This window comes from Mesoplodon densirostris, chromosome 17, assembly GCF_025265405.1.
Source record: "Mesoplodon densirostris isolate mMesDen1 chromosome 17, mMesDen1 primary haplotype, whole genome shotgun sequence".
In the NCBI taxonomy this organism is placed as follows: Eukaryota; Metazoa; Chordata; class Mammalia; order Artiodactyla; family Ziphiidae; genus Mesoplodon; species Mesoplodon densirostris.
In genome coordinates this window covers 6,356,532-6,379,076 of record NC_082677.1, presented here as the reverse complement: position 1 = coordinate 6,379,076, position 22,545 = coordinate 6,356,532, and the positions used below count along the sequence as shown (strand labels likewise).

General features: G+C 42.0%; 1 protein-coding gene across 3 annotated transcripts in view; it reads right to left on the bottom strand.

Moving 5' to 3' along the window:
* Positions 1–22,545, bottom strand: part of MTUS2 (microtubule associated scaffold protein 2) — a 323,316-nt gene that overhangs the window by 102,669 nt on the left and 198,102 nt on the right. For all 3 annotated transcript variants that reach the window (XM_060080136.1, XM_060080134.1, XM_060080135.1), the window contains one exon: positions 833–1,044. In XM_060080136.1, the coding sequence (XP_059936119.1) occupies positions 833–1,044 (212 nt within the window). The remainder of the gene's footprint in view (positions 1–832; positions 1,045–22,545) is intronic.

Below are 22,545 nucleotides of genomic sequence, written 5' to 3'. Positions count from 1 at the left end.
CGTTTTTATTTTCATTTACAGGTACCGGAAGGTCCATACATGAAGCTAATGCCTTATGGGTTATTGATGTGCTAACTCATAATGTAAACCTCGAAGGTAAATGTTCAAGTTCTCCCCCAAACAGGCCTTGGCCACCTCAGGGTGGAGCACGAACGCACAAAGTCAGACAGACCCGCGCTCCCATCACCGCCCTTTCACATTTAAAGGCAGGAAAGCCAAACTACACCATGGCTGGTAACAGACTCGGAGTCCGGATGGCCCAGGAGCCTCTGGACACTCAGGCTGAGGAAACCAAGCCTCTCTGCATTGTCAGAAGAACCGAGGGCGCAGGGAGGACGCCCCTACCCCATGCTGTCCCACGCGCATTGTGAGCGTGGCCCCAAGGAGAGGCCCCAGCCCGGCACCTTCCAGGTCCCCTCAACAGCCAAAGTGGCACCGCTCTGTGGCCCTGGCTCCCTCTGTACTGAAAGGTGTAGACACTTCAGACCCTGGCCGTCTCGGGTCTAAAATGCAAACAATCACATGCTCCATTCTCTTCCAAGACCTCACCTTCAAAACGTTCACTTATACCCTTTCCCTTCTTTTTTACACCATTTTCCCTTTTGCAGTCCAGGTTATGAATCCTTCTTCCCAGACTAATGTCTTCCACGCTCAAGTCTAAACCTGGCACCCAAAACATTACGCGATGCTGGCGGAGATGCTGTATGACCTGAAAATCGAACTGGTCTCTAACCCCAAACTCGAACTGAAACACACACACACAACAGCCATCACCACCGCCATCCTCCCCGCAAACCGAAAGCCCTTCCACATTCACCACGTGTGGACTCACCTTCCTGAAGAAAAGCTGAGTGGACACGGCGAGCGCCTCGAAGCCCCGGACGGCCTTCCTCAGCTCCGCCTGCACGAGGCCCAGCTGCCGTGCCTGCTGCTCGTACCGCTCCTTCAGCCGCTGCACCAGCTGCCGCTCGGCCTCTCGGACCTGCGGGTCCGGCTTGGGGGAGGCCCCATTGCGGGGGGCCGTGGGCCTCTGCTTGGGGTGTCCTAGAAAGAAAAACGGTCACCTGTGAGAAAACATTCAGCCCGAATGTGACAACTGCTCCTTATGACGGAAGGATTCCATTAAGTAGCTGAGAAGGAACTGCCCATCGTTTGTCATTTTAGGTGTTAAAAATTAAAAACAGGGACTTTAAATATGGCTCTGTTGATGTGGTCTGAAGTGCAAGGTTTCATGCTTGGAAAAAAGAGTAACAGACAAAATGGCCCAGTTCCTTCTAGCTGCCTGCATGTCTTCTAGGTCTGCTTAGAGAGACTGGAGCAGTTGTGCTTTTTGTTTTTGTTTTTGTTTTCTTCAAGGGGATTCCTCTTTGAAAATGTCTAATGGGAAATCAATCAGTCAATCCAGGTCGAAGTCAGAGTTAACCCCTAGCAACTCTTTCACTGGGCGTCGGGGAGTAATGCCTACACGCCCTGCCCTCTCTTCAACCCTTTCTTTAATGTCAGGTTCAAGCCACGTGTCTGATGAGCTCTGCTGCAGGGATTTCTGGCTTTCAATTCCTACAGCACCCATGCCCTCCACGTGAGCATTCACACCACCTCCATGGCTGAAGGTCCAGTCCCAGCCACCATAACCTCTCACCTTCTAATGGGAGCCCTGCTTTTTCTCATCTCTCACTGCACAGCAGCCAGAATGACCTTTATAAACAGAAAAGAGCCCCCCGCCTGTGTGGACCCCTCCCTCCACTCCTTACGTTCCGCTGCAGTAAGAAGAAAGTGCTTGTTCCTTACATGGCCCACAAAGCCTCTGAGATCTGGCTCCTGCCGGGCCAATGTTAGGGGTGTGTGTTGAGGAGGTTGCACAGAGCAAAGAACCAGGAATTCCGCCTGGGGTTGGGGAGGCTTTAAGGAGATTATGAGGCTGAAGCATTAAGGCGTAAAGGCCCAGGAAAGAGCTCAGAGACAAGCGCTGCATCACGGTCCCAGACCCTCGGGTAAGCAAGAGTCTTCCTCGGATCGGCTGTCCTTCTAGCATGAGGCTCAGACAGACCTGACATCCCCAGAGAGCCCCTGCGGTGGCCAGTGGACTTATGTTCCCAAGAACAGTCTTTCCTTGGCTCCAACAGATCACGTCCGAGAGGACACGACAGGGACACTGACCACACGATCATGAATAAACGCTAATGCTTCCACCGTTCTTTCATCTCCCCGCACTGCCTCCAAAATATCAGGGAGTAACATATAGAACAAATCAGAAAGCAGTGGCCTCTTCAGTACCTGATACCTTGAGTTGCAGCAGAGTCATGGGCCTGAGAACACACAATGGCTGCATCTTTTAAGGGGAAAAGATTGTTAATTGATCTAAATACTTCTGATTGTTAATTTAATGGTAACCATGCTAATTTTAATCAAATCCTCCTCCTTTTAAGAAATCATCAGAGGGCTTCCCTGGTGGCACAGTGGTTAGGAGTCCGCCTGCCAATGCAGGGGACAGGGGTTTGAGTCCTGGTCCGGGAAGATCCCACATGCTGCGGAGCAACTAAACCCGTGAGCCACAACTACTGGGCCTGCGCTCTACAGCCCATGAGCCACAACTACTGAAGCCTGCATGCTGCAGCTGCTGAAGCCCATATGCCTAGAGCCCATGCTCCGCAACAAGAGAAGCCACCACAATGAGAAGCCCATGCACCACAACAAGGAGTAGCCCTGCTCACTGCAACTAGAGAAAGCTCGCGCATAGCAACGTGGACCCAACGCAGCCAAAAATTAATTAATTAATTAATTAATTAATTATAAAAAAGAGGAAATCATCAGAGACTGAAATGCAACCTCACATATGACATATCTTCAACTAGTATGGCTTAATGGAATAGTAGAATGTGAAATTATTGCTTCTTTAAAACTGTCTTTACGGCATAAGAGTATACAATATTCCAGAAGGCAAATCAATCTTAATATATACTTAATCCCAACATTCTCAATACTGAAAACAAAAGAAAAATAACTACTGACAAAATGTGAGAACTTTTACTGCCTGCATTAAATTCTAAGACACAGTCTAAGACCCAAGGCAGATTTTCTTCAGGATTACTGTTTGCCATTTTATTGCTGCGGCTGGTGATTTTATAAAACACTCCAGTGTTTTTTAATGTGTTGAGGTACCGGGTGCCTGACGCCATTACAATAGAAGGCACTTCTTTTTTTTTTTTTTTTTTTTTCCCGTTACACGGGCCTCTCACTATTGTGGCCTCTCCCGTTGTGGAGCACAGGCTCCGGACGCTCAGGCTCAGCAGCCATGGCCCACGGGCCCAGCCGCTCCTCGGCATGTGAGATCTTCCCGGACCGTGGCACGAACCTGTGTCCCCTGCATCGGCAGGCAGACTCTCAACCACTGCGCCACCAGGGAAGCCCTAGAAGGCACTTCTTTTAGAAAAAGAAATAATAAAACATACTTCCAGATCAGTCAATTAAAGCTAATTGCAATCTATAGCATATAGAGTTACCTCTGAACTTGTGGATATTGTAAATGTTCATGTTGTCCTGTGTTTTTGGCTGTCAGATTTATCCTCTGTTATTATTATTATTACCATCATCATCATTATTTTTAGGTTAGCAACTATATTGTAAACAGCCGATATGAAAGGATTTGGTGAAATCCTATTCTTGGTGTTTACTTTGATATTGGTGTTGTTAATAAACTGGTTTTATTCACACACTCAATATTCGAGGGTTCTACTGAACACTGGTATACTCAGTCTACATTTCTACTCCTGGGGCCACCAAACTGATGTTCTGAGCCAGGACATTGGCTCCCCTGCAAACATCAGCTTTTGGTATGAATATATCAAGCCAATGTTTAGCCATACTGTGACACCAAACCACCTGATGAAACCAGTCCTTGCATGGGACTCCAGGTTGGCTGCACTTCACAGCACAGACCAATGCTCAGGCCTCAGGGCTAAGACTATTGGAAGGAAATGTGGAGAAACAAGGCTGCATGTGAAGTTCTCTTATCGCTTTTAGTTGAAAAGGGTACTGCCATCTTTTTAAATATTGGGTTGGCCAAAAAGTTCATTTGGATTTTTCTGTAACATGTTACAGAAAAACCCAAAAGAACTTTTTGGCCAACCCAATATATCAAATATAACTTTGCCTATGACTAATAATCATCTGACTGTCATTAGCATAGCTCTGAGCCTCACTAAAAACAGCATTCTTTTCTTGTGCTGTGGATTTTGTTAAATATGTCTACAGTTATTCCCTGAAGTATCGTTCTGTCACTCACTATCCTGTCCACCCATATGTCAGACCATCCCCAGGACGGTATGGAAGGATGGCCTCACAGCCTCACCCACTGTCCTGGGGACACTGAGCTTATGTTGAAAGATGATGAATGACACACAGCCAGCTTCACCTGGTTCATTAAAAATTAAAAAGGATTTTGCTTCCTTCTGCTGTCTTTTCTTAAAGGCCAGCACATGATGAAGTTTAAATACAAACCTGCTTAGGAAGTAAAGGGTAAATGGGAACACGGGACAGAAAAGTTCTGAGCCAGTGATCACCGGCAGCTCATAGAGCACATGGGTCGGCACTGGAATGACTGTGATGATGGTGACCCACTTCTGACCTCTTACACCCAAACTTCTCTGGAAAAGCCACCATACACGCTTCAAATGAGGGCCATGCCACATCCCCTGAGGACATTTCCATGTGCTGGAAGATTTTATTACCTCCTTCCCTGTTCTTTGTAGTATTTATATTGCTTCTGGGGAGGTCAAAGGTTCAGAGCAGGCAGACATGCCACTGACCTCTGTCTGCAGCCAGGCAGAGTCAAGTTACGTGTGTTTAGTCTCTTTCCAAAAAAAAAATCAAAACTCTGGTCACCTAGAATATTCTGATTTCCATCCAGTTAAACTAGGAAACTGAGATAGTCTCATCCACCAGAGGGCAGATAGCAGAAGCAAGAAGAACTACAATCCTGCAGCCTGTGGAATGAAAACCACATTCACAGAAAGATAGACAAAATGAAAAGGCAGAGGACTATGTACCAGATGAAGAAACAAGATAAAACTCCAGAAAAACAACTAAATGAAGTAGAGATACGCAACCTTCCAGAAAAAGAATTCAGAATTGTGATAGTGAATATGACCCAGGACCTCGGAAAAAGAATGGAGGCAAAGATTGAGAAGATGCAAGAAATGTTTAAAAAAGACCTAGAAGAATTAAAGAACAAACACCTAGAAGAATTAAAGAACAAACAGACAGAGATGAACAATACAATAACGGAAATGAAAAACACACTAGAAGGAATCAATAGCAGGATAACTAAGGCAGAAGAATGGATAAGTGACTCGGAAGACAGAATGATGGAATTCACTGCCACAGAACAGAATAAAGGAAAAAAATGAAAAGAAATGACAGCCTAGGAGAAAAGACAGCCTAAGAGAAAAGACAGCCTAAGAGACCTCTGGGACAACATTAAACACACCAACATTTGCATTATAGGGGTCCCAGAAGGAGAAGAGAGAGAAAGGACCCAAGAAAATATCTGAAGAGATTATAGTCAAAAACTTCCCTAACATAGGAAAGGAAATAGCCACCTAAGTCCAGAAGTGCAGAGAGTCCCAGGCAGGATAAACCCAAGCAGAAACACACCGAGACACACAGTAATCAAACTGACAAAAGCTAAAGACAAAGAAAAATTATTAAAAGCAACAAGGGAAAAATGAAAAATAACATACAAGGGAACTCCAATACGGTTAACAGCTGATTTCTCAGCAGAAACTCAAGACAGAAGGGAGCGGCACGATATATTTAAAGCTCTGTAAGGGAAGAACCTACAACCAAGATAACTCTACCCAGCAAGGATCTCATTCAGATTCGACAGAAAAATCAAAAGCTTTACAGACAAGCAAAAGCTAAGAAAATTCAGCACCACCACACCAGCTCTACAACAAATGCTAAAGGAACTTCTCTAAGTGGGAAACACAAGACAAGAAAAGGACCTACAAAAACAAACACAAAACAATTAAGAAAATGGTAATAGGAACATACATATCGATAATCACCTTAAATGTGAATGGATTAAATGCTCCAACCAGAAAACACAGGCTCGCTGAATGGATACAAAAACAAGACCCATATATATGCTGTCTACAAGAGACTGACTTCAAACCTAGGGACACATACAGATTGAAAGTGAGGGGATGGAAAAAGATATTCCATGCAAATGGAAACCAAAAGAAACCTGTAGTAGCAATACTCATATCAGATAAGATCGACTTTAAAATAAAGAATGTTACAAGAGACAAGGAAGGACACTACATAATGATCAAGGGATCAATCCAAGAAGAAGATATAACAATTATAAATATATATGCACCCAACATAGGAGCACCTCAATAAATAAGGCAAATGCTAACAGCGATAAAAGAAGAAATTGACAGTAAGACAATAATAGTGGGGTACTTTAACACCTCACTTACACCAATGGACAGATCATCCAGACAGAAAATTAATAAGGAAACACTAGCTTTAATGACACAATAGACCAAATAGATTTAATTGATATTTATAGGACATTCCATCCGAAAACAGCTGATTACACTTTCCTCTCAAGTGCACATGGAACGTTCTCCAGGATAGATCACATCTTGGGTCACAAATCAAGCTTTGGTAAATTTAAGAAAACTGAAATCATATCAAGTATCTTTTCTGACCACAACGCTATGAGATTAGAAATGAATTACAGGGGGAAAAAACATAAAAAACACAAACACGTGAAGGCTAAACAATACGTTACTAAATAACCAAGAGATCACTGAAGAAATCAAAGAGGAAATCAAAAATTACCTAGAGACAAATGACAATGAAAACATGATGATCCAAAACTTATGGGATGCAGCAAAAGCAGTTCTAAGAGGGAAGTTTATAGCAATACAATCCTACCTCAAGAAACAAGAAAAATCTCAAATAAACAATCTAACCTTACATCTAAATGAAGTAGAGAAAAAAGAGCAAACAAAACCCCAAGTTAGTAGAAGGAAAGAAATCATAAAGATCAGAGCAGAAATAAATGAAATAGAAACAAAGAAAACAATAGCAAAGATCAATAAAACTAAAAGCTGGTTCTTTGAGAAGACTGATAAACCTTTTGCCAAATTCATCAAGAAAAAGAGGGAGAGGACTCAAATCAATAAAATTAGAAATGAAAAAGAAGAAGTTACAATGGACACCACAGAAATACAAAGCATCATAAGAGACTACTACAAGCAACTCTATGCCAATAAAATGGACAACCTGGAAGAAATGGACAAATTCTTAGAAAGGTATAACCTTCCAAGACTGAACCAGGAAGAAATAGAAAATATGAACAAAGCAATCACAAGTAATCTGTGATTTTACATCTTCCAAAAAACAGAAGTCCAGGGCCAGATGGCTTCACAAGTGAATTCTATCAAACATTTAGAGAACAGCTAACACCCATTCTTCTCAAACTCTTCCAAAAAATTGCAGAGGAAGGAAAGCTCCCAAACTCATTCTACGAGATCACCACCACCCTGATTTCAAAACCAGAAACAGATACTATAAAAAAAATAAAGTTACAAATATCACTGATGAATATAGATGCAAAAATCCTCAACAAAATACTAGCAAACAGAATCCAACAACACATTAAAAGGATCATACACCATGATCAAGTGGGATTTATCCCAGGGATGCAAGGATTCTTCAATACATGCAAATCAATGAATGTGATACACCATATTAACAAATTGAAGGATAAAAACCATATGATCATCTCAATAGATGCAGAAAAAGCTTTTGACAAAATTCAACACCCATTTATGATAAAAACTCTCCAGAAAGTGGACATAGAGGGAAACTACCTCAACATAATAAAGGCCATATACGAACGACAAACCCACAGCAAACATCATTCTCAATGGTGAAAAACTTAAAGCACTCTAAGATAGGAACAAGACAAGAATGTCCACTCTCGCCACTATTACTCGACATAGTTTTGGAAGTTCTAGTTTTGGAAGTTCTTCTCTAGAACTAGAGAAATAAAAGGAATACAAATTGGAAAAGAAAAAGTAAAACTGTCACTGTTTGCAGATGACATGATACTATACATAGATAATCCTAAAGATGCCAGCAGAAAACTACTAGAGCTAATCAATGAATTTGGTAAAGTTGCAGGATACAAAATTAATTCACAGAAATCTCTTGCATTCCTATACACTAACAATGAAAGATCAGAAAGAGAAATTAAGGAAACAATCCCATTCACCATTGCAACAAAAAGAATAACATACCTAGGAATAAACCTACCTAAGGAGATAAAAGACCTGTACTCAGAAAACTATAAGACACTAATGAAAGGAATCAAAGATGACACAAACAGATGGAGAGATATACCATGTTCTTGGATTGGAAAAATCAATATTGCAAAAATGACTATACTACCCAAAGCAATCTACATATTCAATGCAATCCCTATCAAATTACCAATGGCATTTTTATAAAACTAGAACAAAAAATCTTAAAATTTGTATGGAGACACAAAAGGCCCTGAATAGCCAAAGCAGTCTTGAGGGAAAGAAACGGAGCTGGAGGAATCAGACTCCTATACTTCAGACTATACTACAAAGCTACAGTAATCAAGACAGTATGGTACTGGCACAAAAACAGAAATATAGATCAATGGAACAGGATAGAAAGCCCAGAGATAAACCCACACCTAATCTATGGTCACCTAATCTATGACAAAGGAGGCAAGGATATACAATGGAGAAAAGACAGCCTCTTCAATAAGTGGTGCTGGGAAAACTAGACAGCTACATGTAAAAGAATGAAATTAGAACACTCCCTAACACCAAACACAAATATAAACTCAAAATGGATTAAAGACCTAAATGTAACACCAGACACTATAAAACTCTTAGAGGAAAACGTAGGAAGAACACTGTTTGAAATAAGTCACAGCAATCTCTTTTTTGACCCACCTCCTAGAGTAATGGAAAAAAACCCAAAAATAAACAAATGGGACCTAGTGAAACTTAAAAGCTTTTGCACAGCAAAGGAAACTATAAACAAGATGAAAAAACAACCCTCAGAATGGGAGAAAATATTTGCAAATGAATCAATGGACAAAGGATCAATCTCCAAAATATATAAACAACTCATGCAGCTCAATATTTAAAAAACAAACAACCCAATCCAAAAATGGGCAGAAGACCTAAACAGACATTTTGCCAAAGAAGACATACAGATGGCCAAGAGGCACATGAAAAGCTGCTCAACATCACTAGTTATTAGAGAAATGCAAGTCAAAACTACAATGAGGTATCACCTCACACCAGTTAGAATGTGCATCATCAGAAAATCTACAAACAACAAATGCTGGAGAGGGTGTGGAGAAAAGGGAACATTCTTGCCCTGTTGGTGGGAATGTAAATTGATACAGCCACTATGGAGAACAGTATGGAGGTTCCTTAAAAAACTAGAAATAGAATTACCATATGAGCCAGCAATCCCACTACTGGGCATATACCCAGAGAAAACCATAATTCAAAAAGACACGTGCACCTCAATGTTCACTGCAGCACTATTTACAGTAGCCAGGTCATGGAAGCAACCTAGATGCTCATAGACAGACGAATGGATAAAGAAGATGTGGTACATATATACAATGGCATATTACTCAGCCATAAAAAGGAACGAAATTGGGTCATTTGTAGAGACGTGGATGGACCTAGAGACTGTCATACAAAGTGAAGTAAGTCAGAAAGAGAAAAACAAATATCGAATATTAACACATATATTTGGAATCTAGAAAAATGGTACAGATGAACCGGTTTGCAAGGCAGAAATAGAGACACAGATGTAGAGAACAGACGTATGGACACCAAGGGGGGAAGTGAGGGGTGGGCTGGTGGGATGAATTGGAAGATTGGGATTGACATATACACACTAATATGTATAAAATAGATAACTAATAAGAACCTATTTTATAAAACAATAAATAAAATTCAAAAAACAAACAAAACAACAAAAAACAAAACGAACACAGACCTTCAAAATGGGGCTTAGTGATGGTTTGGGAGTCGTTAAATCAAAAAGTAAAAGTACTAGTTTTTTACTCTCTGACCATTGTAAACTTCCCAACTGTTAATGAGGCTAATCCCCAATGCAAGTGTTCGATGTGAAATATATGAACAGAAATACCTAGACCAGTGTCTTGCGGTGACCTTCAGACAGAGACGATTTCACATGTGCACTTCATGTCATGTGTTTTGTGGGGACCAAAATATCTGACGACTTTGTGAATGACACATGCACGGAGCAGTGGATATGCAAAGGAAATGAGGTCCTGCCCTTGCCGGTAAGCAAGCAAGTGTCAGGAGGGGCCCGGCTGTGTCTGGGTTTCTGGTGCTCTGATTCCTCGCCGGGGCTCTCACCACTCAAGCGCACTGCTGATCCACTCTGCAACATCTCTGACAGATCTCACGGGTTTGGGGGCATACCCTAAATCTAGAACATTCTCCCATTATCTCAGTCTTGCCCCAATCACATCCTACTGGTTGCATTACTCTGATTAGGGGCAGAGAGAATCTATGATGGTCCCAGTGACAGCTGACAACCCAGAGGAAAGAGCTAGTAACCTTATATTCTTACAAAGGTGAATGCAAACCGTTTGCGTGCAAAGGCTGAGCGCCAGCATGAACACAAGCCTTCAAAATGGAAAGAGAACATTAAAAATTCATCTGCAGTCATCTGGTCACTATCCAGGGGATTCTAATGGATGGAAAAGCCTGGTTTAATTTTAAAGCTGGAAGCTTAACTGACATTATAACAAGCAAACAGTGCAGCATTGGGACCTGCATATTTATAATCTCAGAGAAGCCCCATGATCTTAACACTTATAAACAAGAAAGAAAAGAATGAAAGGACACAACTTTGATAGCCCTCCAGCTTAAGGAAAAGCACTTCATGAGTTTGGTCCACATCGTAACAGAGAGGGAGTCTGTTTCTTGCAGGCTAGCACCAGCGTGACACCCCAGGGAGCACCCCAGGCCAAATTCTTTGTGGTCCTGGACAGGCTTTATTTTTCTTAAACTGATCTACATTTATTTCAGAAAAGTTTGCCAGCAGCACACTACCTTCTACTTAGCACTGGCACTTGTTTGCCTGGACTTGGTTAGTGGTGGGGAAAGGTGAAGAGCACATGGCATCAGCGTAGGGAATTTCCTTCCAGCCAGTTCCGAGCAGGGGTGAGGGCAGGGATTACTAAATTGGGCAGTGCCCAGCCGTATAGTAAGTACCCTAGAAAGAAGAGGTTTACCTTTCCCACTCCAACGAAAAAGCAGACTTTTCTATTTTGATGTATAGAAAAAGAGAGAGGGAAAAAGAAAGGATGTTACAACCAGAGTTTCCAAAGCCAACTATGAAAAATCTGTTACTATAATCCACGCTCTAGACAAAAATTGACGTAAAATATTCCCATCTTCAGGAAATTTCTTATTATTTACCAGAAGTACAAGTGATATTTATGAAGATAAATCGGATTGTCCCCTTTCTTTGAGGGTAAAAAATCATGGTTTAATAGTGTTATAGCAATTGCTTAATTTTTATATTAAAAATTATAGCTACTTCTGGCCAAGATGAAGTAAGGATAGGATTTCCCTTCTCATCTGAAACTACCCAAAACACCTGACCAAAATATATAAGTCAGTGGATTTCAAGACATTAAATATTAGGAAATGAAGCACAGTGATCTCCAGAGCCAGAAAACAAATGAGGTGCCCCCCACAATCCCTACAGTCACCTGACCCTATGGCCTGGGTGGACTTCCAGGCCATGGCACAGAGAGTCAGGAAACCCACGGGGAGCCTGGTGGCTTCCCCAAGTTGGGAAGGTGGAGCTGGGGGCTCGGGAAGTTCAGAGGTCAGAGGTTACAGGTCAGAGTAGTCAAGAGGACAGAGACACACAGAGGGACCCCTCGAGTATCTGGACAAGTCTGATCAGTGCAGCCTGTGAGGACAGTGTCCAAGGCCAAGGAAAGCATTCCAAGCAGGATTAGAGGGAACACTCCCAAGAGCTCACAGGAGGCCAGGATTAGCTCTTGTTCCCACTGGTAGAGTGGAAAACCTCGCACTTCCTGGGGCATCTGAACACCTGGGAGGGTCATGCCCTGGTGCTGTGATAAAATCAGCCTTAGACTGATCGCTAGTCGGGACCATGTAACAAGGCTGATGAGAAAGACCCAAGATGCTCAAACTCTTTCCAAGTCACATAGTTTCACCCAAGAACAAAGCTTAAGAATATTTACAGGATTAAAAAAAAATCCAGTACCCAAAAAGGAAAAATTCACAATGTCTGTCAGCTAAAAAAATTCTCAGGCATGCAAATAAGCAGGGATGTGCAACCCATAATTGGGAGGAAATGCAATCAATTGAAGCCCGCCAAGAAATGACACCTATGATTAACAGTTATTATAACTATATGCCATATATCAAGAAGCTGGAGGAATGACTGAACATGTCAAGTAGAAACAAAGAAGACAAAAAAAAAAGACCTAAATAAAAATTCTAGAGATTAAAACCTCAAATGTCTGAGATGAAAAATACACTGGATGGGATTAAAAGTAGATTAGACACTGCATAAGAAAAGATTAATGACATGGATTTTCATAGCAGCATTACCCATAGTAGCCAAATGTTGGAAACAACTCAAATGCCCATCAACTGATGAGTGGATAAACAAAATATGATATATCCATGTAATGGAATATTATTTAGACAAAATCAGGAATGAAATATTGATCCATGTTTTGACATGGATGAACCTCAAAAACATGCTAAATGAAAGAAACTGATAGAAAAGGCCACATACTATATGATTCCACTTATATGAAATGTCCAGAACAGGCAAATCCCTGAAACATAAAGTAGACTAGTGGTTGTCAGGGGCTGGGGAAAGCAGGGGATGGGGAGTGACTGCTGAGGGGGTGTGGGTTTCTTTTGGGGGTAAATGAAAATGTTCTGGAAGTAGTGGCGACAGCTGCACAATTTTGTGAATATACTAAAAACCACTGAATTGTACATTTTAAAAAGGTGAAATTTACAGTATGTGAATTACAGTTCAGCTAACAAAAAAACTCAATCAGAATGTTTTGATAGACCCATTTAGACATAGGGACTGGGGGCGTTTTGCTGCCACTTTATCAAAATGCCAGTGTCAAAACAGCTGCCTCAGAATGTCCTGTGTCCCTTTAAAATATGGTTTCTGTTATCAAGAAGCTTAGAGTCATGGAAGGGGAATAGGTCTGATATGTTGGTGCTTTACATGTGTTATCACTCACCTTCCCCATGACCTGCAGCACAGACATAATTCCTATTTTACCAAAGAAGCAGCTGAGACTCAGAGAAGTTATGTTATTTGTCCAAAGTCAATTATCACGTGAGCTAATGAGCCAGGATTTGAACCTGGTTCAGTCTATTCTTCTGGGCCAAGCAACATGGCAACCTTTAGAATTTGAAGAAGAGTTTCTAGTGAAGGCAACTCAGTGTAGGCATTTTCAGATGCAGGAAGAGAGCCAGCAGGAATTGGTGTCACAGAGTTGAAGGAAGGAAAGTTTCAGGAAGGGAGTGATCAATCATGCCAAATGCCACAGAGATATGATAAGGAACAGACATGTCCACTTAGACTTAATAACCAGGAGGTCACTTGTGGCCTTTGCAGGGCAGTGGAATGGGCAGGGTGGGGTGGGGTGTGGCACTAGCCGGCAGCGAGGGGAGGAGTCCCTTGTAAGCAAAGGGACAAAGACGGGGATCATGGGAGACTCTTTCCCAAGCCTGGTTGCAAAGGTGGGGAGAGAAGTGGGTCAGAAATACGCAGGTCAGGGGAATTTTGTTGTTATGGCTTGTTTTGTTTTGGGGGTGGGACTGATGACATAAAATACAGTGACCGTCCTCAGCCAATCTACAGATCAGCAGGGGAGGGGAGCACACCTCAGCTTCACCAGCCACTCCTCATCCAGATGACAGTAGAAGGTTCAAGGCCTGATATAGGCACCACTGGTCCAGTTCACTTTCTTTGGTATCCAGTAATCTGAAGAAAGAAGAGTCACCCTCAGAGAGGGATGAAGGAAGCAAGGAGGGGAGGCTGGAACCGAAATACTATGCCCCCAGGTCTGTCCATTATCCATTACACAGGTTTCTATTCACCAAAGCTGGCTTGAAATTCCCCTGTGGTAATCTGGACTCCAGTGTTTCTGCTCCCTTGCATACATATCCTGCTGTTTTGAACTGAATGTTTGGGTTCTCCCAAAATTCACATGTTAAATCTCTAATCCCCAATGTGATGGTATTCTGAGGTGGTGCTTTTGGGAAGTAATTAGGTCATGAGGGTGAAGCCTTCATGAATGGGATTGGTGGTCTTAAGAGAAGAGACACGAGAGAGATGACCTCTTTCCCCCACATGATGACACAGCAAGAAGGCATCCATCTGCAAACCAGGAAGAGGGTCCTCACCAGTAGCCAAATCAGCCAGTACTTTGATCTTGGGCCTCCCAGGCTCCAGAACTGTGAGAAATACATTTCTGTTGTTTAAGCCACCAGTACGGTATTTGTTATAGCACCCTGAGCTGACTAAGACACCTGCAAAACGCCCTTGAGTGTGAGTGGAATCTGTGAATATGATGATTATGTAACATTATATACAAAGGGGGAGATTATCCTTGGTGAGCCTGACCTAATCAGGTGAGCCTGTTAAAAGCAGAGTTTTCTCCAACTGGTTGCAGAGTGGGAAGTCAGAGATTTGAGGCCTGAGAAGCATTCAACACACCATTACTGCTTTGAAGATGGAGGGATCTGCATGGCAAGGAATGAGGGGGCCCTAAGAGCTAAAAGTGCCCCTACAGACAGACAGCAAGGAAACAGAGACCTCAGTCCCACAACTACAATGAAGTGGTTCTACCAACAACTTGAATGCGCTTGAAAGTGGATTTTTCTCCAGAGCCTCTATTCAAGAACTCAGCCTAGCTGATAACATGATTTCAACCTTGCGATACGCTGAACAGAGAACCCAATGAAGCCACACCTGGATGTCTGACCTGTGGAACTGTGACCTATAGAACTAATAATTGGGTGTTATTTTTACAATTTATTTATTTATTTTTAGCTGTGTTGGGTCTTCGTTTCTGTGCGAGGGCGTTCTCTAGTTGCGGCAAGCGGGGGCCACTCTTCATCGCGGTGTGCGGGCCTCTCACTATCGCGGCTCTCTTGTTGTGGAGCACAGGCTCCAGAAGCGCAGGCTCAGTAGTTGTGGCTCACGCGCCTAGTTGCTCTGCGGCATGTGGGACCTTCCCACACCAGGGCTCGAACCCATGTCCCCTGAATTGGCAGGAAGATTCTCAACCACTGCGCCACCAGGGAAGCCCAAGTGTTATTTTTTAAAAAGAAAAGGGAAAGGAAAAGATTAGCAAACATATAGCAGGAGAAACTAGCCAAAATTAAACACACAGAGAAAAAAGACTGAAAGAAATGAACAGAGTATCAGTTTGGACAGGAGTGGGGCAACTACCAGGGGCCTAACATATGCATAATTGGAGTCCCTGGAGATGAGGCAGTTAGGGTGGAGAATTTTTGAAGAAATAATGGGCAAAATTTTTCAAATATGATGAAACCTACATACCCACAGATCAAAGAATCTCAAGAAAATTCAAACACAAAAAAATAAAATACGACAAAGAAAATGACACCAAGGTATACAACGACCGGGACTTCTGGGTAAGATGGCGGAAGAGTAAGACGCGGAGATCACCTTCCTCCCCACGGATACACCAGAAATACAGCTACACGTGGAACAACTCCTACAGAACACCTACTGAATGTTGGCAGAAGACCCCAGACCTCCCAAAAGGCAAGAAACTGCCCACATACCTGGGTACGGCAAAGCGGAGAGATTCCCACACAGAGGAGTGGTGCCGAGCGGCACTCACCAGCCCAAGAGGCTTGTCTGCTCGCCCGCCGGGGCGGGCGGCGCTGGAAGCTGAGGCTCGGGCTTCGGTCAGAGCGCAGAGAGAGGACTGGGGCTGGTGGCGAGAACTCAGCCGGAAGGGGGCTAATGTGCCACAGCTAGCCGGGAGGGAGTCCGGGAAAACTCTGGAGCGGCCGAAGAGGCAAGAGACTTTTTCTTCCCTCTTGGTTTCCTGGTGCGCGAGGAGAGGGGATTAAGAGCGCCGCGTAAAGGAGCTCCAGAGACGGGCGCGAGTCGCGGCTGAAAGCGCGGAGCCCAGAGACGGGCGTGGGACACTGGGGCTGCTGCTGCCGCCGCCAAGAAGCCTGTGTGCGAGCGCAGGTCACTGTCCACACCGCCCTTCTGGGAGCCTGTGCAGCCCGCCACTGCCGGGGTCCCGGGATCCAGGGGCGGCTTCCCTGGGAGAACGCAAGGCGCGCCTCGGGCTGGTGCAACGTCACGCCGGCCTCTGCCGCTGCAGGCTCGCCCCGCACTCCGTGCCCCTCCCTCCCGCCCAGCCTGAGTGAGCCAGAGTCCCCGAAGAGGCTGCTCCTTTAACCCTGTCCTGTCAGAGCGAAGAACAGATGCCCTCCGGCGACCTACACGCAGAGGCGGGGCCAAATCCAAAGCTGAGACCCAGGAGCTGTGAGAACAAAGAAGAGAAAGGGAAACCTCTCCCAGCAGCCTCAGAAGCAGCGGATTAAAGCTCCACAATCAACTTGATGTACCCTGCATCTGTGGAATACATGAATAGACAACAAATCATCCCAAATTGAGGAGCCAGGAGTCAGTGCTGTGCCACTGAGGTGGGAGAGCCAACATCAGGACACTGGTCCACAAGAGACCTCCCAGCTCCACATAATATCAAACGGCGAAAATCTTCCAGAGATCTCCATCTCAACACGAGCACCCAGCTTCACTCAACGACCAGCAAGCTACAGCGCTGGACACCCTATGCCAAACAACAAGCAAGACAGGAACACAACGCCACCCATTAGCAGAGAGGTGGCCTAAAATCATAAAAAGTCCGCAGACACCCCAAAACACACCACCAGACGTGGACCTGCCCACCAGAAAGACAAGATCCAGCCTCATCCACCAGAACACAGGCACTAGTCCCCTCCACCAGGAAGCCTACACAACCCACTAAACCAACCTTAGCCACTGGGGACAGACACCAAAAACAACGGGAACTACGAACCTGCAGCCTGCAAAAAGGAGACCCCAAACACAGTAACATAAGCAAAATGAGAAGACAGAAAAACACTCAGCAGGAGAAGGAGCAAGATAAAAACCCACCAGACCTAACAAATGAAGAGGTAATAGGCAGTCTACCTGAAAAAGAATTCAGAATAATGATGGTAAAGATGATCCAAGATTCTATTTCCAAGATCCAAAATCTTGGAAATAGAATAGACAGAATGCAAGAAACAGTTAACAAGGACCTAGAAGAACTAAAGATGAATCAAGCATCGATTAAAAACACAATAAATGAAATAAAAAATACTCTAGATGGAATCAATAGCAGAATAACTGAGGCAGAAGAACGGATAAGTGAGGTGGAAGATAAAATAGTGGAAATAACTGATGCAGAGCAAAATAAAGAAAAAAGAATGAAAAGAACAGAGGACAGTCTCAGAGACCTCTGGGACAACATTAAACGCACCAACATTCGAATTATAGGGGTTCCAGAAGAAGAAGAGAAAAAGAAAGGGACTGAGAAAATATTTGAAGAGATTATAGTTGAAAACTTCCCTAATATGGGAAAGGAATTAGTTAATCAAGTCCAGGAGGCACAGAGAGTCCCATACAGAATAAATCCAAGGAGAAATACACCAAGACACATATTAATCAAACTGTCAAAAATTAAACACAAAGAAATCATATTAAAAGCAGCAAGGCAAAAACAACAAATAACACACAAGGGAATCCCCATCAGGATAACAGCTGATCTCTCAGCAGAAACTCTACAAGCCAGAAGGGAGTGGCAGGACATAATTAAAGTGATGAAGGAGAAAAACCTGCAACCAAGATTACTCTACCCAGCAAGGATCTCATTCAGATTTGATGGAGAAATTAAAACCTTTACAGACAAGCAAAAGCTGAGAGAGTTCAGCACCACCAAACCAGCTTTACAACAAATGCTAAAGGAACTTCTCTAGGCAAGAAACACAACAGAAGGTAAACACCTACAATAACAAACCCAAAACAATTAAGAAAATGGTAATAGGAACATACATATCAATAATTACCTTAAATGTAAATGGACTAAATGCTCCCACCAAAAGACACGGATTGGCTGAATGGATACAAAAATAAGACCCATATATATGCTGTCTACAAGAGACCCACTTCAGACCTAGAGACACATACAGACTGAAAGTAAGGGGATGGAAAAAGATATTCCATGCAAATGGAAACCAAAAGAAAGCTGGAGTAGCAATTCTCGTATCAGGCAAAATAGACTTTAAAATAAAGACTACTAGAAGAGACAAAGAAGGACACTACATAATGATCAAGGGATCGATCCAAGAAGAAGATATAACAATTGTAAATATTTATGCACCCAACATAGGAGCACCTCAATACATAAGGCAAATACTAACAGCCATAAAAGGAGAAATCGACAGTAACACAATCATAGTAGCGGACTTTAACACCCCACTTTCACCAATGGACAGATCATCCAAAATGAAAATAAATAAGGAAACACAAGCTTTAAATGATACATTAAACAAGATGGACTTAATTGATATTTATAGGACATTCCATCCAAAAACAACAGAATACACATTTTTCTCAAGTGCTCATGGAACATTCTCCAGGATAGATCATATCTTGGGTCACAAATCAAGCCTTGGTAAATTTAAGAAAATTGAAATTGTATCAAGTATCTTTTCCGACCACAATGCTATGAGACTAGATATCAATTACAGGAAAAGAGCTGTAAAAAATACAAACACATGGAGGCTAAACAATTCACTACTTAATAACGAAGTGATCACTGAAGAAATCAAAGAGGAAATTAAAAAATACCTAGAAACAAATGACAATGGAGACACGACGACCCAAAACCTATGGGATGCAGCAAAAGCAGTTCTAAGAGGGAAGTTTATAGCAATACAATCCCACCTTAAGGAACAGGAAACATCTCGAATAAACAACCTAACCTTGCACCTAAAGCAATTAGAGACAGAAGAACAAAAACATCCCAAAGTTAGCAGAAGGAAAGAAATCATAAAGATCAGATCAGAAATAAATGAAAAAGAAATGAAGGAAACGATAGCAAAGATCAATAAAACTAAAAGCTGGTTCTTTGAGAAGATAAACATAATTGATAAACCATTAGCCAGACTCATCAAGAAAAAAAGGGAGAAGACTCAAATCAATAGAATTAGAAATGAAAAAGGAGAAGTAACAACTGACACTGCAGAAATACAAAAGATCATGAGAGATTACTATAAGCAACTCTATGCCAATAAAATGGACAACCTGGAAGAAATGGACAAATTCTTAGAAATGCACAACCTGCCAAGACTGAATCAGGAAGAAATAGAAAATATGAACAGACCAATCACAAGCACTGAAATTGAAACTGTGATAAAAAAATCTTCCAACAAACAAAAGCCCAGGACCAGATGGCTTCACAGGCGAATTCTATCAATCATTTAGAGAAGAGCTAACACCTATCCTTCTCAAACTCTTCCAAAATATAGCAGAGGGAGGAACACACCCAAACTCATTCTACAAGGCCACCATCACCCTGATAACAAAACCAGACAAAGATGTCACGAAGAAAGAAAACTACAGGCCAATATCACTGATGAACATAGATGCAAAAATCCTCAACAAAATACTAGCAAACAGAATCCAACAGCACATTAAAAGGATCATACACCATGATCAAGTGGGTTTATTCCAGGAATGCAAGGATTCTTCAATATATGCAAATCAATCAACGTGATACACCATATTAACAAATTGAAGGAGAAAAACCATATGATCATCTCAATAGATGCAGAGAAAGCTTTCGACAAAATTCAACACCCATTTATGATAAAAACCCTGCAGAAAGTAGGCATAGAGGGAACTTTCCTCAACATAATAAAGGCCATATATGACAAACCCACAGCCAGCATCGTCCTCAATGGTGAAAAACTGAAACCATTTCCACTAAGATCAGGAACAAGACAAGGTTGCCCACTCTTACCACTCTTATTCAACATAGTTTTGGAAGTTTTAGCCACAGCAATCAGAGAAGAAAAGGAAATAAAAGGAATCCAAATTGGAAAAGAAGAAGTAAAGCTGTCACTGTTTGCAGATGACATGATACTATACATAGAGAATCTAAAGATGCTACCAGAAAACTACTAGAGCTAATCAATGAATTTGGTAAAGTTGCAGGATACAAAATTAATGCACAGAAATCTCTGGCATTCCTATATACTAATGATGAAAAATCTGAAAGTGAAATCAAGGAAACACTCCCATTTACCATTGCAACAAAAAGAATAAAATATCTAGGAATAAACCTACCTAAGGAGACAAAAGACCTGTATGCAGAAAATTATAAGACACTGATGAAAGAAATTAAAGATGATACAAATAGATGGAGAGATGTATCATGTTCTTGGATTGGAAGAATCAACATTGTGAAAATGACTCTACTACCCAAAGCAATCTACAGATTCAATGCAATCCCTATCAAACTACCACTGCCATTTTTCACAGAACTAGAACAAAAAATTTCACAATTTGTATGGAAACACAAAAGACCCCGAAGAGCCAAAGCAATCTTGAGAACGAAAAATGGAGCTGGAGGAATCAGGCTCCCTGACTTCAGACTCTACTACAAAGCTACAGTAATCAAGACAGTATGGTACTGGCACAAAAACAGAAAGATAGATCAATGGAACAGGATAGAAAGCCCAGAGATAAACCCACGGACATATGGTCACCTTATCTTTGATAAAGGAGGCAGGAATGTACAGTGGAGAAAGGACAGTCTCTTCAATAAGTGGTGCTGGGAAAACTGGACAGGGACATGTAAAAGTATGAGATTAGATCACTCCCTAACACCATACACAAAAATAAGCTCAAAATGGATTAAAGACCTAAATGTAAGGCCAGACACTATCAAACTCTTAGAGGAAAACATAGGCAGAACACTCTATGACATAAATCACAGCAAGATCCTTTTTGACCCACCTCCTAGAGAAATGGAAATAAAGACAAAAATAAACACATGGGACCTAATGAAACTTCAAAGCTTTTGCACAGCAAAGGAAACCATAAACAAGACCAAAAGACAACCCTCAGAATGGGAGAAAATATTTGCAAATGAAGCAACTGACAAAGGATTAATCTCCAAAATTTATAAGCAGCTCATGCAGCTCAATAATAAAAAAACAAACAACCCAATCCAAAAATGGGCAGAAGACCTAAATAGACATTTCTCCACAGAAGATATACAGACTGCCAACAAACACATGAAAGGATGCTCAACATCTTTACTCATTAGAGAAATGCAAATCAAAACTACAATGAGATATCATCTCACACCAGTCAGAATGGCCATCATCAAAAAATCTAGAAACAATAAATGCTGGAGAGGGTGTGGAAAAAAGGGAACACTCTTGCACTGCTGGTGGGAATGTGAATTGGTACAGCCACTATGGAGAACGGTATGGAGGTTCCTTAAAAAACTACAAATAGAACTACCATATGACCCAGCAATCCCACTACTGGGCATATACCCTGAGAAAACCATAATTCAAAAAGAGACATGTACCAAAATGTTCATAGCAGCTCTATTTACAATAGCCCGGAGATGGAAACAACTTAAGTGTCCATCATCGGATGAATGAGTAAAGATGATGTGGCACATATATACAATGGAATATTACTCAGCCATAAAAAGAAATGAAATTGAGCTATTTGTAATGAGGTGGATGGACCTAGAGTCTGTCATACAGAGTGAAGTAACTCAGAAAGAGAAAGACAAATACTGTATGCTAACACATATATATGGAATTTAAGAAAAAAATGTCAAGAACATAGGGGTAAGACAGGAATAAAGACACAGACCTACTAGAGAATGGACTTGAGGATATGGGGAGGGGGAAGGGTAAGCTGTGACAAAGTGAAAGAGCGGCATGGACATATATACACTACCAAACGTAAGGTAGATAGCTAGTGGGAAGCAGCCGCATAGCACAAGGAGATCAGCTTGGTGCTTTGTGACCGCCTGGAGGGGCGGGATAGGGAGGGTGGGAGGGAGACGCAAAAGGGAGGGGATATGGAAACATATGTATATGTATAACTGATTAAATTTGTTATAAAGCAAAATAAATAAATAAATAAATAAAAATTTAAAAAAAAGAAAAGCAGAAGGACTTCAAATTAATGACATTAACTAATTAAATCCAGTGTAAGCAGAAGACAAATAATAATGGTCAGAGTAGAAATCAATTGTATATACTTCTGCAAAAACAGAGTCAAGCCATACCTCACACTATATACAAA